This window comes from Pseudophryne corroboree, chromosome 12 (genome assembly GCF_028390025.1).
Source record: "Pseudophryne corroboree isolate aPseCor3 chromosome 12, aPseCor3.hap2, whole genome shotgun sequence".
NCBI classification, from domain to species: domain Eukaryota; kingdom Metazoa; phylum Chordata; class Amphibia; order Anura; family Myobatrachidae; genus Pseudophryne; species Pseudophryne corroboree.
In genome coordinates this window covers 161086604-161102690 of record NC_086455.1, presented here as the reverse complement: position 1 = coordinate 161102690, position 16087 = coordinate 161086604, and the positions used below count along the sequence as shown (strand labels likewise).

The 16087-nt window shown below is 48.4% G+C and overlaps 1 protein-coding gene across 5 annotated transcripts in view; it reads left to right on the top strand.

Annotated features, from left to right (window-relative positions):
• EML1 (EMAP like 1) overlaps positions 1–16087 on the top strand; it is a 151136-nt gene that overhangs the window by 60653 nt on the left and 74396 nt on the right. Inside the window, exon 1 of one of the 5 annotated variants that reach the window (XM_063948365.1) lies at positions 4961–5494. The exons of the other annotated variants lie outside the window; for them this stretch is intronic. Coding sequence (XP_063804435.1) covers positions 5425–5494 — 70 coding nt within the window. The 5' untranslated portion in view covers positions 4961–5424. Of the gene's footprint in view, positions 1–4960; positions 5495–16087 lie in introns of those variants that run through there. 5 annotated transcript variants of the gene reach the window in all.

Here is a 16087-nt window from a genome sequence, read left to right as displayed (position 1 = left end):
CTTTCTGTAGTGTAGTGACTGCAGGGGAGAGCCAGGGGAGCTTCCCTCCAACGGAGCTGTGAGGGAAAATGGGCCAGTGTGCTGAGGAGATAGGCTCCGCCCCTTTTTCGCGGACTTTTCTCCTGCTTTTTTATGGATTCTGGCAGGGGTTAAAATTCATCCATATAGCCCTGGGGGCTATATGTGATGTATTTTCGCCAGCCAAGGTGTTTTTATTGCGTCTCAGGGCGCCCCCCCCCCCAGCGCCCTGCACCCTCAGTGACCGAAGTGTGCTGAGAGCAATGGCGCACAGCTGCAGTGCTGTGCGCTACCTTGTTGAAGACAGGACGTCTTCTGCCGCCGATTTTCCGGACCTCTTCTGCCTTCTGGCTCTGTAAGGGGGCCGGCGGCGCGGCTCTGGGACCCATCCAAGCTGGGCCTGTGATCGTCCCTCTGGAGCTAATGTCCAGTAGCCTAAGAAGCCCAATTGACTCTGCACGCAGGTGAGTTCGCTTCTTCTCCCCTTAGTCCCTCGATGCAGTGAGCCTGTTGCCAGCAGGTCTCACTGAAAATAAAAAACCTAAACTAAAACTTTCACTAAGAAGCTCAGGAGAGCCCCTAGTGTGCACCCTTCTCGTTCGGGCACAGAGATCTAACTGAGGCTTGGAGGAGGGTCATAGGGGGAGGAGCCAGTGCACACCAGATAGTCCTAAAGCTTTCTTTAGATGTGCCCAGTCTCCTGCGGAGCCGCTAATCCCCCATGGTCCTTACGGAGTCCCCAGCATCCACTTAGGACGTTAGAGAAACAACTATACATAAGACATAACAGGTAAGGTCATATAGAGCATACTAGAGGCATGATGCATTGGCACAGAGAAGGTGGGAGTAGAGGACAGCAGTAGAGAGGGCCCTGCTCGTCAGAGCTTGCAAGCTAATGGGGAATGGTAAGGCTGAGACGAGAGATGGCTAGAGGGGCAAGTTGTGTCAGCAAGAGTATAGTTAGATAGCCAAATGGTAGACACTTATCTACAGGTGCGTTTTTAAGGAGCATTTAAACCTTTGGAGTCTGATGGAAACTATGATTGAGCCTGGAAGGGTATTGCATACAGTAGGTGGGGAGCGGTATTGAAGAAGTCTTGGAGGTGCAAGTGTGTTAGTAGTGGGGAAGTGAGACATCGGTCATTGGCGGAGTAGCAACATGTTTGAGGGACACATTAATCCGGGCCATATTTCAATAGTGGATGTGTCTTCCTTGGGTGAAAGACTGGATGTGTGGAGTGAAAGAGACAAAGGAGTCCAACGTGGAACCAAGATAGTGAACATGAGGTACAACCAAGAGTATAGTGTTGTCCACTGTAAGAGAGAAGTGGGGAGATTTGGAAACTGAGGGGGACGTAAGATGATAAGAACTGTCTTAGATACATTGAGTTTGGCTACACCAATGGAGAGATAGCAGAAACCCAGTTTGACACATGGGAAAGCGGAAAGGATGGGTGAGGAGAGGATACATTGGGTGCAATCAGTAACAATGTGTTATTGAAGACTGACTTTAGTTCACCAAGCAAGGAGGTGTGCTGTGAGAAGAGTACAGGGCCGAGGAGCATTGGGTAAACGAGAAGGAGAGGAGGAAGAGCTGGAGATAGAAACAGAGGAGTTGTTGGAGAGGAAAGAAGTGAACCAGGAAAAAACAGTGCCATGAAACCAATGGAGTAAAGGATGTGCAGGAGAAGAGAGTGGCCTACAGGGTGGAAAGCTGCAGAGATGTCCAGGAGTATGGAGAAGGGGACCTTAAACTTAGAGGCGAGAATATTATTGGTGAAGAAGATCTCAGGGTATTGAAGGTGACAGCAGCCAACCTGGAGAAAGTCAATGATGAAATGGAAGGAGATAAAGCTTGTGAAGCGTTTATAGACAACACGCATGTGTAGTTTAGAGGAAAATGGCAGAACAGTTTATATCAGATGCAATATTTGTCCTATTCAACGTGTCATTGGAGCTGAACGCAACCTAAAATTGGCGAGGAGGATGAGAGGCACTGTAGGGAGCTACAGTCATAGCTGCCCACTTTCCTGGAGTAGTAAAATGCCCCACAGAGAGGACTTCCCAGGAGAGCTGTCAATTCTCCCAGGAAAGTGCTTACCTGTCTGCAAGGTGGAGGGAGACATGACATATACTCGCAGATCACCTGATCAAGCTCTGCCCACAACATCAAACATCACCCTACTCTATGCCCCGCTGCCCGTATGATGCAATTGCTGTTATCACGCCACACCCACCTCTTCTCATATATTGCATCCGCATCTCCCAGAAGCCAGGAATAAAGATGGGGCAAGTATGAGTATATATTCAGTTCCGTTTATCACTCCGGCCGATCTGTTTATGCTCGGCACCTTTGGAGACAAGAAAAGATAATCTCAGGTCTTTTGCGTTATAAACAATGATATCTGCACTGAATGCTGCAGTACGTTGCTGTGTCTCAGGGATATGGAAATAATCAGCTGTGCTTGGATTTCTGTGAAAGCGGAGTTCTTCTACAGATCAGTCTGCCTCCTCCTTCTTCTTGGACCCCCACTGTTCCCAAGAAACTCAACCCTTCCGCTGCCGGTAACGTGGAAGAGTCGCTGAAGACTTTACTATCACAGTTTAACTGGGAGGCGCATTAATTCAAACCAGTGTTTAGCACTTGAGATGGAGGGGGTCATTCCAAGTTGATCGCTCGCTGCCGATTTTCGCAGCACAGCGATCAGGTAATAAAGCGGCAAAACTGCGCATGCATATGCACCGCAATGCACATGCACGGCGTACGGGTACAAACAGCATCGTTGTTTTGCACAGGTTCTAATGACGATACCAAACGCACTGGCGATCGCAAGGAGATTGACAGGAAGAGGGCGTTTATGGGTGTCAACTGACCGTTTTCTGGGAGTGGTAGGGAAAACGCAGGCGTGTCCAGGCGTTTGCAGGGCGGGTGTCTGGCGTTAATTCCGGGACCTCCGTCGCTAGGATCATCGCACAGGATAAGTAACTTGAGGGCTGGTCTTGTTTTGCACAAAATGTTTTTGTATCGCTCGGCTGCACAGGCGATCGCACACTTGCAAAGTGAAAATACATTCTCCCATGGGCGGCGACTATGCGCTTGCACGGCTGCTAAAAGTAGCTAGCGAGCGTTCAACTCGGAATGACAACACTTAGGTCGACACCAGTTGGTCGACACACCTTAGTTCAACACCTGAAATAGGTCGACATGGACAAAGGTCGACAGTTTTTCAAATGTTTTTCTTTTTTTTACTTTTTCATACTTTACTATCCACGTGGACTACGATTGGGAATAATAACCTTGCCCGAAGCGTGGCGAGGGGACACGGTGCACTAATTGGGGTTCCTGGTCACATTACAGAGAAAACGACACCAAAAAAACCCATAAAAATATCATGTCGACCTTTTTTTCAAGTCGACCTTGTTCATGTCGACCCATTTCAGGTGTCGACCTAAGGTGTGTTGACCAATTAGTGTTGAACTAAGTGGTGTTGACCTTCTTGGTGTCGACCTTGAGTCCCAGACCCCTTGAGACTTGGGGGGGTAATTCAGATCTGATCACTGCTGTGCGTTTTCGCACAGCGGGCAGCAAAGTGATGGGCGGTGACTGGGAGGCGGCTACTAGTGCACGCCTTAATGGTCCATTCAATGGGCGTGGTAGGGACTGGGTGTGTCAGTGCAAGCGCCTGCGTTCAGAGACGCGCAGCCACAGGCATGGAAGGTCGTGGTCAGATGGAGAGGCTGCATCTGCCATAGGGCTGATTCAGTTTTTGATGTTGGACGAATAAGAATGCGCCAATCTGTATGACAGCGAGCACAGGCGCTTACACTGGGCGTCTCAGACCTTGCACTTTCTGCCGCAAAATCCAGTGACACCCCTACTCTGCTGGCATGGTATCGGGATCAAAGCATTGCACGGCGCTGATGCTTTTGCATCTGGCGAGTAGCTCTCTGCCATCGCAGCTCCTGCGCGCTGGCAGGCAGCAACCCACGGCGTCCCAGCGGCTGCATGTGACTTCACGCAGCCCGCCTCTCTGCCATCGCAGCTCCTGCGTGCTGGCAGGCAGCTACCCACGGCGTCCCAGCGGCTGCATGTGACTTCACGCAGCCGCCGCAGCCCGCCTCCCCAACGGTCCAGACACGCCTGCATTGTCTGGACCATGCCCCGCCAACGGTGTTCTAACGCTCCAAAGTCCCTGTAATGTGATAAACTACAGCAGATGCATGTCTCTGTAATAGGGCGTTGGGTATATAATCCCAGCGGTCAGCATACCGACGGCGGGATCCCGGCCGCCAGAATGACGGTGGGGGGGGGCGAGCGCAACGAAGTGCACTCGCCACAGGTTCTATTCCCACTCTATCTGGGCATGGACACCCACAAGTGGGAATAGCCCTTGGCCCCCTGCCGGCATTCTGGCGACCGTGATCCCTGCGTCCGTATGCTAACCGCTGTGATCCCGGCCGCTGGGATCATAACTACATCCCATAATTGGAATAATGATTATACAGTCACCACCACACCTGCCAGGGGTGACACAGGGTGCATATTACCCCACACAACTGCCCCAGGCAGGGTAAATGCTGCATTGCCATACCCTACACCTCCAATGTCCCTGTAATGTGAGTATAACTATATATATATAAAAGATGAATGTATCTGTAATAGGAATAATGATTATACAGTCAGCACCACACCTGCCAGGGGTGACACAGGGGGCATATTACCCCACACAACTGCCCCAGGCAGGGTAAATGCTGCATTGCCATACCCTACACCCCCAATGTCCCTGTAATGTGAGTATATGAGATGCATGTATCTGTAATAGGAATAATGATTATACAGTCAGCACCACACCTGCCAGGGGTGACACAGGGGGCATATTACCCCACACAACTGCCCCAGGCACGCTGCACATTGCCATACACTACACACCCAGCCGCAGGCATGCAGGGCCTGAGGGGTTAATCCGTCTGGCCGGCCCCGTGCCTCAGACGCCTCAGCCTGGAAGTGGGGGGGGCGGGGACGTAGCAACTTCCAAGTCCTCCTCATCCCCAAAATCCCGGAGCTGCCGGCCTCCCGTCCATCCTCTCCCCGCCCGCAGCCCAGCACCTCCCCGCCGGTGTGTGGTCAGAGGAAGGAGCCGGAGTGCTAGCGCGGCGGCCGGGCAGCTCTGTGCCGTGTATGCACCCCGTGCTCTCCCGGAGACCCCCATTCTGGCGGCAGCAGCAGATCCCCTCGCCGCGCGGTTGTCATGGTAACCGGGGGCGGCGGTAGCAGCAGCAGCAGCAGGCCGGAGGAAGCAGCAGCACCAGCACCACAGCCCCGGGAAGCAGGAGACCAGTGACCCCGCTGCAGGAGGCAACTGTGTGAGGGGTATTGGGGTGAGAGGGGGCAGGAGAGCACCCAGCATGGAGGACGGCTTCCCCAGCTACAGCAGCAGCCTGTATGACACCACCTCCCTCTTCCAGTTCTGCAATGGTGAGTACAGGGCACTTCCCAAATAAGGGGGGGCACTCATCCTCTGGAGGCATGGCAGGGGGCAGCAGGTTGTCTCTTCCACCCCACCCTGGTACTCCATTGCAGTTGTTGGGGCACTATAAGTCCCAGCATGCCCATTGCCTGCTGCAGCAAGCTGGTACTTGTAGTCCCCACTGCTGGCCCCACTGCTGGAGGGTCAGGATCCCTGTATCACTACCTCCTCATGGCATGTCTCGGGGCTCCTGTCGTGCCACCTGCGGCATTATGGATGCTCGCCGTGCCAAGCTGGGTATTATCTATCCACGTTGCTTGTCAGCCAGTCATTAGTTAGCGTTGTGTAGAGTACACGCGGACTGCTGGCCTGTATTATAGTCCTTATAGCATTCTCATTTATAAGGTGCCACCAGGTTCTGCAGCGCCGGACGGGCAAAGTGCAAGTAGTGCCGTTGATAAGTGGGTACCGTCCGCAGAAGAACACCTGGGTGCCACAAGAAGTGCAGGGGTACAGAGAAACATAATAGCCTAAAAGAGGAATATCGGCAGGTGGTACAACGCCACAGCTTGGTGTAAGGCACCCCTTTGGTCTTACAATGTGGAGCGACGAACATGAGGGTAGGGAGGACCCTGCTCGTCAGAGCTTACATTCTGATCTAGAGGATGTATATGGTGCACTTCCCTATAGCCGTACAGTAATAACTGTATCTTGCGCTGTGTGCTGGGGCTCTGCCAGTAGTTTGTTGGTAAACCTTGGCACAGAGGAGACTATGATCCCTTGGCAGAGACGGCCGCTGTCTGGCAGCAGGAATCCTGTATAGTGAAACTGAGCGTTTGCTTTCGCTTTGCACCAGGAATTCTCCCCGTCATGGATTTCTATAGTGGATATCGGAACTCTGTATACGTACTCGGTATGGCTTGCGTCTTCTGTAATGGCATGCAGACTGTGCGCTCCTACAGTAGTTCTGCATGGGGTGAATTAATTGCAATACTAATTACTCTTCCTTCCAGTATGAAAGTGGGTGTGTGTTTATTAATAGTAATATATATATTATGCATAATATCACTATTCGGTGTAGGGTGTGCCTCAGGTTTCAGCTGTGGAATTACACGGTCTCGTAAATGCGTCTGGTTAGACCAGCCTGTTAATGAGTAATAGCAATGTTGTCTGTAACGTGGTTACAAGGAAAGACTAAGAAACATTATGGGCGCAAGGGACGATGACTGTAAAGAGATGTCCTAATCGGGCACAATTGGGGTGATTTATGAACGGATGAAATGTCAGGATGGAAAGAGATCATTTGTCTCTTTATGGCATCATGTATCAGCAGTGTTGGTTAGCATTGCTGCCTGACAGTACAGCGGTCACAAGTTCAATTCCCAACAAAGGCAGTATGTGTGGAGTCTGTATGTTCTCTCCACTGTTGCGTGGCTTTCTCTCGCACTCTGAAAACATGCTGGTTGGTCATTTGTGTGTGCACTGAGTATTTGGGACTATAAGCTGCAATGGGTCAGGGACTGATATGAATGACAAATATTCTCTGTACAGCGGCACGTAGAAATGGCGGTGTGTAGATAAATTACAGTAATGTGCTTCTGCGCTGACCGTACCTTTTGCGACACTGCCTTTGTGTTGTAAACCGAAAAAACATTTTGCAGATGTTTGCACAGTACTCTTTACGGGCGAGTGGATTGTGGGGTGTCTCCTATGAATATTCATCTCAGAGGCGGAATAAGATACCACGATGCTACAGGTAACATACTGATTTGCGCCTTCTTTCCCTCTCGTCATGTTTGGCAGTTGGTGGGATAAAAACTAAGTACCGCGTGAAGATCAATGTGGAACAGGAAATGGGGTTGACAGTGTCCAATCTGATTCCAGGGTTTGTGACGTGTTGGTGGTTCGCACATCCCCTAAATCCAAGAAGTCTATTAGTCCTGGACAAGATCAGGCCACATGGGGAACGATTGGAGGTGCCGTTGTCAATGGGGGTCATTCCCACCTGATCGTAGCTGTGCTAAACGATCACTGACACAGACATGCGGGGGGACGCCCAGCACAGGGCTAGTCCGCCCCGCATGTCTGGCCCGGCCCCACCGCACAAGTACAAAAACATCGCTCAGCGGCGATGCTTTTGTACTTGTAGAGTAACTCCCAGCCAGCGCAGCTACTGCGGCTTGCCGGAGTTACTTGTCGCTGCCAGGGTCGCAGCGGCTGCATGTGACGTCACGCAGCTGCTGCGTGGCCCCCCCCCCCTGCACAGTCCGGCCACACCTGCGTTGTGCGGGCGCACCCCGAAAACGGCGGCCAAACGCCGCCGTACCGCTCCCTCTCGCCCAGCGACCGCCTCTGCCTGTCAATCAGGCAGAGGCGATCGCTAGGCAGTGACGGCATGCGCAGTTCTGACCCGATCGCACCGCTGCGAAAAACTGCAGCGTGCGATCGGGTCGGAATGACCCCCATTGTTTCCACTCCATTGCATCGGCAGCTCACTCCCCTCATGGCTATTTGAGTCTACCCCTAATACCCCCTAGGTTATCTCCAAGCGCCGTCTCTTTCTATGCTGTAAACGCGTCTTGGGTGGGATTGACACGAGGTTATCTGTTTACACTGAGCCTTACCCAAGTCCTTCCTGGGAAAAACCCTGCTCGCCAGCAGGTTGGATTTCCGGGTCACTGGACCGGTGTTGAGCCGTTTCCACTGACAACGATCCCAGGGTTGACGCGTGTTCACCATCAATAACCCAGGAATTTCTTGTCAGTGGAAAAGGGGTATAAGGGTGACGTGAACTGCTGGTTTAGGGTAATCTGGGCCTAGGTTGTCTAACGGATGAGACCGCTATGATTTAGATTTTTGTATGTTTTACAATCTTATATCTAGTGTTCATTCTAGCACCCTGCACCTTTCAAAACATGTGCAGTTCCTCTTTCCTGCCTGGGGTGTCACTCTCTCCTCTGGTGCTTCTCGGCACACTCAGGTCTGTATTTCAGTGCTGAGATACAGACCAGAGTGTTCTGAGAAGCACCAGAGCAGAGAGCGACACCACATGCAGTAAAGGAGAGCTGCATGGATTTTTAAAGGTGCAGGGTGCTAGAATGAACACTATTATACCTGTTAAATATCACACATTGCCGTTCTACTAGAATCTTCCATTTACCTTCAGTATGTTATCAGGTCGAAAATATCTAGGTCGACAGGTCAAAAGGTTGACATGAGTTTTTCACAATTGTTTTCTTTAAAAAAAAAACAAACTTTTTCATACATAACGATCCACGTGGACTACGATTGGGGGGAATAGTAACCTTTGCCGAGCGCAGCGAGGGGACACGGTGCACTAATTGGTGTTCCCGGTCACTCTATGGAGAAAACAACACCCACAAAAAACCTCCCAAAAAACCTCATGTTGACCTAGAAACCCTGTCGACCTAGTTACTGTCGACCAATACTGGTCGACCTAGACACTGTCGACATAAGCCCTTCAGTATATACAGCACAGAACCACTACTGTGAAGGAACATCTGCTAACCATTTCCAATCACCTTAGGCTGATGTTGTAGACCTGATGTCATTTGCGATATAATACCCATTTATCCGCTATGTGCATAGATCCCGTCTGCGTGGGTCTGTAAAATAAACACTTCAGAATCCCATGTTTGGTTTCACCTTAAGTTGCTTTTTACCCCATATCAGATGGTAAAATGTATAAAACAATATTTGGTTTCGCCAACCCCAGCGCGTTGCTGTGGAATCCGCCGAGGAGAGTTTATCCAGCTCCTGCCTGTGTGTGTTTTCTATGGAAAGGCGTTCGGTGAATCTGTCTTCTCCGTTCCCTGAATCACGCCTGCGTTTCACTGGGATGAGCTGGGGGTAATGTGACTTCATATCAGAAAAAGGGGGAAATTATTGTTGTCTGAGCTATAATATGGCTATTGTAGATTGGAGAAAGGCCCTGTCTGTGGGTGAGCATGGATGTGAATGATGCGCTGAGTGAACCAACCAGTTTATTTAACTCTTGCAGCGCACTGTAATACATCTGCAGGAATGAGCTGCCCTTTGCTGCGGCACTTAGATCTGCGCTTTTTCAGGATCTGGGACCAGGTTTACTTTCACCACTTCATCTGTGATGACAACAGAAACTCCATTTTGTTTTCGCCTCCTTTGCTCGGCTAAGGGACGTCTGCAGAGTTTATTTGCAGGGTTATATACCATTACCTAAGCACACTGGTATAGGACATTGGAACCCAAGCTCAGTCCTCAGGCCACCCTACCAGTCCAGGTTTTAAGGATATCCAGAGTTTAAGAATGTGCTGACGCTGACAGCTGTTAATGGACTATTTATTAGGTACCGGTATATGTGCTTTGCATTAGGTACAGTCAGCTCTGTAATAATGTCAGCTGCTCCGTGATTGCACGCAGTCAGATCTATGGTGTTTCCACTGAGCGATCTGTCGTCGAGCCGACCTATCGCTCACGTCGGCAGATATCGGGCGGTGTGTACGCTCGGTGCCCGCGGTTGCTAGCGACGTTATCCGGTTTCATGTGCTGCATATCAAACCTGATTATGGGGGTCATTCCAAGTTGATCGCTCGCTAGCAGTTTTTAGCAGCCGTGCAAACGCTATGCCGCCGCCCACTGGGAGTGTATTTTAGCTTAGCAGAAGTGCAAACGAAAGGATCGCAGAGCAGCTACAAAATAATTTTGTGCAATTTCTGAGTAGCTCCAGACCTACTCAGCGCTTGCGATCACTTCAGACTGTTCAGTTCCTGTTTTGACGTCACAAACACGCCCAGCCACGCCTGCGTTTTTCCTGGCACACCTGCGTTTTTTCGAACACTCCCTGAAAACGGTCAGTTGACACCCAGAAACGCCCCCTTCATGTCAATCACTCTGCGGCCAGCAGTGCCACTGAAAAGCTTCACTAGACCCTGTGTGAAACTACATCGTTCGTTGTAATAGTACGTCGCGCGTGCGCATTGCGCCGCATACGCATGCGCAGAAGTGACGTTTTTTTTACCTGATAGCTGCGCAGCGAACGAAAGCAGCTAGCGAACAACTCGGAATGACCCCCTATATTGCTAGCGACAACATGTATGCTAGCGAAGGACGTAACAGTGATCGTTCTGTCCTTCATTCACGTCGCTCAATGTGTACCCAGGTTCCGATGACCCATCGGCTGGGTATACCTCGTTCCAGTGTGTATCCAGCATTAGAATCTGCATGTACTGTTCTAGAATGTAACATCTGGATTTAATATCATTTATGGTGTATTGATTGTTTACAACACTCCACCCCAAACGGTTCCGGCCCTGGCTGTGCTAACCGGGCCAAGCCTTTAATCCTGCACAAGGGAAGCCATAATGTAGGAGACGGAAATTTGGAAGGGTAATAAAGCAAGTTCATAAACAATTGGACAAACGTATTTGAGCTTTATTATCCAGAACGAAACAGCATGCAAAAGATGTTGGGATGCGGCAGTCAGGTCTGTTACGTTGGGGTAGCTGTATGTAGTATTATCTTGCTGCGTAATTGGAGAATACGTATTTACATCCGGGCTTGGGAAACATAATGAGACAGCGTGAGGCTTTTGATGTTGGATTTCCTGACGAGGACAGACGACCACATACATGAATAATTTGCACGATCGAGACAGAAAATAAATAAACTACCTAGTTACAAATTGAGCAGAGGAAAACATAAGCTACAATACACCCCTGGGAAGAGACGCACGGCGTAATGGCATGTGATATTAGGCGGCCGGTGTTTACGTGCAGTTTAGTGTACGTTGCGGTTCCTATGAATGCATGATAATTGTACGTTCCCGCTGGCACCCTGGGAGCTGCACACCGCGTCATGTGAAGAAAGCCCAGGAATTGTGTTTCACTGGAGGATGGGCAGAAAACGTGGTGTCAATAGAAGCAGGTATAGGATTTCTGGACTAGAAACTGATCCGGCGGCTGTGAGAAAGGTGGCCGTTTCATTGGCTGTTACGCTATACATACTGTACCCATTGTTAATTAAAAAAACATTCTAGACTGGCTTGTTCTAGTACTTTGGGGGCCTATTTGGTAAGGTAAGCGTGTCTGATATACATGTGGAAATGCACGTTGGAACACTGGTGTGTTATAGGGAAATAGATTGCTGCAAGTATAACAGACAGAATTAAAATGGTTCACTGCAGCTTTATCCAGCGTCTAACGCGTTGTGCAGATTTGTGGATATTAACTTTACTAAATGAAAGGAATCGTTTCCTGTGAAGCACGAGTATAAACATAGGAAGTCCTGGCAACATCTGGAGTGTTCCGGACGTATAACTTCCAGAATGGAACCCTTAGGCCAGGCATGTCCAAACTGCGGCCCTCCAGCTGTTGTGAAACTACACATACCAGCATGCCCTGACACAGCTTTAGCATTCTCTGACAGCATAACTGTGTCAGGGCATGCTGGGATATGTAGTTTCACAACAGCTGGAGGGCCGCAGTTTGGACATGCCTGCCTTAGGCCGTGCAGCCATTAATGTGTCTTACAGCAGTGGTTCTCAACCTCAGTCGTCAAGTAGCCCCCAACTTTTCATGTTTTCCAGGTCACCTAGCTGGTGCACAGGTGTATTCATTACTCACTGACACATTTTAAAAGACCCACAGGTGGAGCAAATTATTTCACTTGCAATCCTGTGAGGAGATCTGGAAAACATGAACTGTTTGGGGGTACTTGAGGATTGCGGTTGAGAACCACTGTTTTACAGCACCCCCCCACGAGCGGAGAAGAGCCACAGGTTGTCTTACTCTGAGGATTTCCTGTAACTGAGGGGGCTCCCGTAGGTGCCCTGCTATAATGGTTAGAATACATGGAAACCATTTATACTGTTAAGTTACAGGTTTTAATGCATTGTTCATGCACTTTACATGTTTGGAGCTTTTCCGGATAATTGTGCGGGTACTGTGCGTTAACGCATGAGGAATACGTTTTGCCGCATTCTGGAATTGTAACATTAATGTGTTAAAACATTAAACATTTTCCCCACCTGCAGTGCACATGGTTTTGCCCAATTGCTAACAACTCTGAGTAAGGCCCTATAACATTTACTATATGTTTCTCAAATGTACTGAAACCTCACAAAACTCTGTACATTGTTTTATTAATATCTATCAGACCCAAAAACAGTCTGAAATACAGGCCGCTCAGGTATTTGGGAGGTATATTGTGTACTTGGCCCTATTTTTAAGACATTTTGCAGGATAAAACATCCAGTCCTGCCAAGGACATCTATATCTTAATCAGAAGTGATTTTCAATAAAGGACCAGGCTTCCGGAGCAAAACGTTTTAGGAGTGATGGCCATTAGGTTATTGGCTGCGTCTATTGATTACATGAGTGGTTCTTTTTTATCACTGATGAGCTCAGCACAGGAAAAATACATGAAGGGGTTATACGTTTCTAGCCGCCCACTGCAGATAGACTGCAGAGTCTGGCGTTGACCTCCGTCCTGTATTTAGCATGGGAAAACATGGACTGCTGTCCTCTGATGAAACACGTGTGTGCTTCTATGTGGTGTAACACGTAAGGCTTATTGCTGTGTGACTAGCTGCAGGTCTTCTGGCAATGCTTCTACGCAACTTCATACCAGATGTGTGCTTTAGTAATTAGCTCCAGGTGCCTTTAGCCTAAATACCCGTTTAGTTTATAGGGAAGTCAAAAATCTAGATGAATGTATTATTTCAAGTGATTGTTAAAGCGGATTGTGAGGCGCAGGCAATGTGGCTGTACAGTAGGTGCCAGGAGTCTGATTTACCACCATATGCTGATGTAAGTATCCGTACAATTAATGCGGGTGGTTGTGTGTCTGCAAGCAGGTACCTTTTGGTGCCCACTGATTTTACGCCAGCCGCCACATGACTCTCCGACAAGTCAGAGTGGTTATGTGTGGCTAGAATGTCCCTTCCCGGAACGCCCTATTTCACGGAAGAACATATCCAGCCAAGAGCCTAATTCATACCTGATCGCAAAAGCAAAATCTTTCTCTAATGGGCAAAACCATGTGCACTGCAGGTGGGGCAGATCTAACATGTGCAGAGATAGTTAAATTTGAGTGGGTTATTTTGTTTCTGTGCAGGGTAAATACTGGCGGCTTTATTTTTACACTGCAATTTAGATTTCAGATTGAACCCCCCACCCAAATCTAACTCTCTCTGCACATGTTACATCTGCCCCACCCGCAGTGCAACATGGTTTTGTCCATTAGAGAAAAAAGTTTGCTGTTGCGATCGGGTCTGAATTAGGCCCCAAATTCCGTCTGACTTGGAATAGAAGAGACATAGGCAAAAATGCAAGTCGCCATCTGCATCCGTGATATGTTGCACTCAGAATCAGCCCCCACCTCCCCAGTATGTAGCTCAGTCAGCAATAATCTGCTAATTGAGGATCAGAGAAGGACATAAAGTGCAGAGAGATGAAAGGCGTTTTTAGGCCGCGCCAATACAATATTTATTGGAATGCAGTGTATTAATTAGACGAGTGGTGGGCTGCTGACGTCAGCTGTGATATCTCTCCCTTACGTTTCGCTGCAGGTATTCAGATTTCACGGTCTTCTGCAAAGCTCATTTGTGGCCCCTTTACAGGACTAAGGGCCACTTCTCAGGCCTATGAAAGACTCCTCAGCCTGATATGATATAGTGAGGTTTTGGAGGCATGTTGGAATTAATCAGTCATTGTCTGAGGAGTATCGATTTGCACACGTTAAAAGAAAAGTGCGCTCATAGGCTCACATTCCGAGTTAACCGCTCGCTAGCTAGTTTTAGCAGCCGTGCAAACACTATGCCGCCGCCCACTGGGGAGTGTATTATAGCTTAGCAGAAGTGCGAACGCCTGTGCAGCCGAGCTCTGCAAAAAAAGTTTGTGCAGTTTCAGAGTAGCTCAAAACCTACTCGGCGCTTGCGATCATTTCAGCCTATTCCTGTCCGGATTTGACGTCATACACCTGCCCAGCCACGCCTGCGTTTTTTCAGACACGACTGCGTTTTTGCAAACACTCCCTGAAAACGGTCAGTTGACACCCAGAAACGCCCACTTCCTGTCAATCTTCTTGTGGCCGTCAGTGCGACTGAAAACTTCGAATAGAACCTGTGCACAACCACAACGGGCTTTGTACCCGTACGACGCGCGTGCGCATTGCGGCCCATACGCATGCACAGAAATCCCCGTTTTTAGCCTGATCGCTGCGCTGCAAACAACGGCAGCTAGCGATCAACTCGGAATGACCCCCATAGTACAATTTATAATTTGTTGTGTACCTTCTATAAGGGCCTGAGTTGCAGACATATCTCGTGAGTTTTAGAAAATGCAGACGGATGGTGGCGGTATATCTTATCCTGAGATGCACATTTATTTCCTAGCCTGCAAAGCGGCTGCTTTAATGTGACTTTACTGCAATTAGGCCCTAAATATGTTTTTTTATTTTATTACGATATGTTTCATATTGCATAGTACCTTGTTTTTTTTTGTTTTTTTAATAACTGTTGATAATACCGTTGCTACATATGGATAATGTTTAAGCCTCGTTCACGCTTTTTCGTCAGCTGATGCCAAAAAACTGCATAAAAAATCAAGCTGAACGGTTTGTTCGTACTGCATTCTAAAATGTTAACGCCATGTGACCTAATACTTCTACGTTAATGTGCACTACCAGCATAATATATTGTATTGATACTAAATCGCGTTCAAATTTTTCATATTCATTATTTAAAACCTATTTTCTCAGTGCATTTATCAGAGATAGCTAAAACAATTATTATGTCTTCTTTTATGGCGAATGCTCTCCTTATATTATCTTTCTTGCATTTGATGAGTAAATTGGGAACAGCAACTACTGGATGAAATATTCCTATGAATTTGCTCACAGCCAAGAAGTTTCTGCTAGAGTAACTTCTCCTGGCAGGCTCGCCAAGTGTTGCTGGGCATCTGTGTGGGAGTACCTGGCAGGCTCGCCAAGTGTTGCTGGGCATCAGTGTGTGAGTACCTGGCATGCAAGCAAGTAACCCAGGCGCTTTATGTCTGTTGCCCAGCTTCTTAGCCAATTAGTTTCTCATCTGTAACAAGGTGAAATTAGCATTATAATAGTGTGACTAGTGAGAGAAACCAGTTGGATCTCAAACCACCAATTTGTACTCTCTTCAAGATTATGTAAAGACGCTTTTTGGCATAAAAATATGTAGTAGAATGGGAATTACTTTGCAGAGTGTTCATAAAATAAGTGAAGTTTTCATACATCACTAAATATACTCCCCTGCGTGGGCCGCCATGTTTGGAGGGAGGAGCATCCCTATGGAGTACTTATTGTGTGACAGCTGCCATGTCTAATTTGTGAGCACTAAGGGCATCTTTAGTCCCAAGTGGATCCGAAAAGCAGCATTTACGGATCAAATGTAGATTGTCAGTCCTAATCCACATCCGACGCTGCAGATCTCGGGGTATATTTACTAAAGTGTGGGTTTTTAGAAGTGGAGCTGATGCCCATAGCAAACATTCGGTTTCTAGCTATTATCTTCTAGAAGTTGCTAGATAAATGATAAGCAGAATCTGATTACTAGGGGTAAACATCTCCAC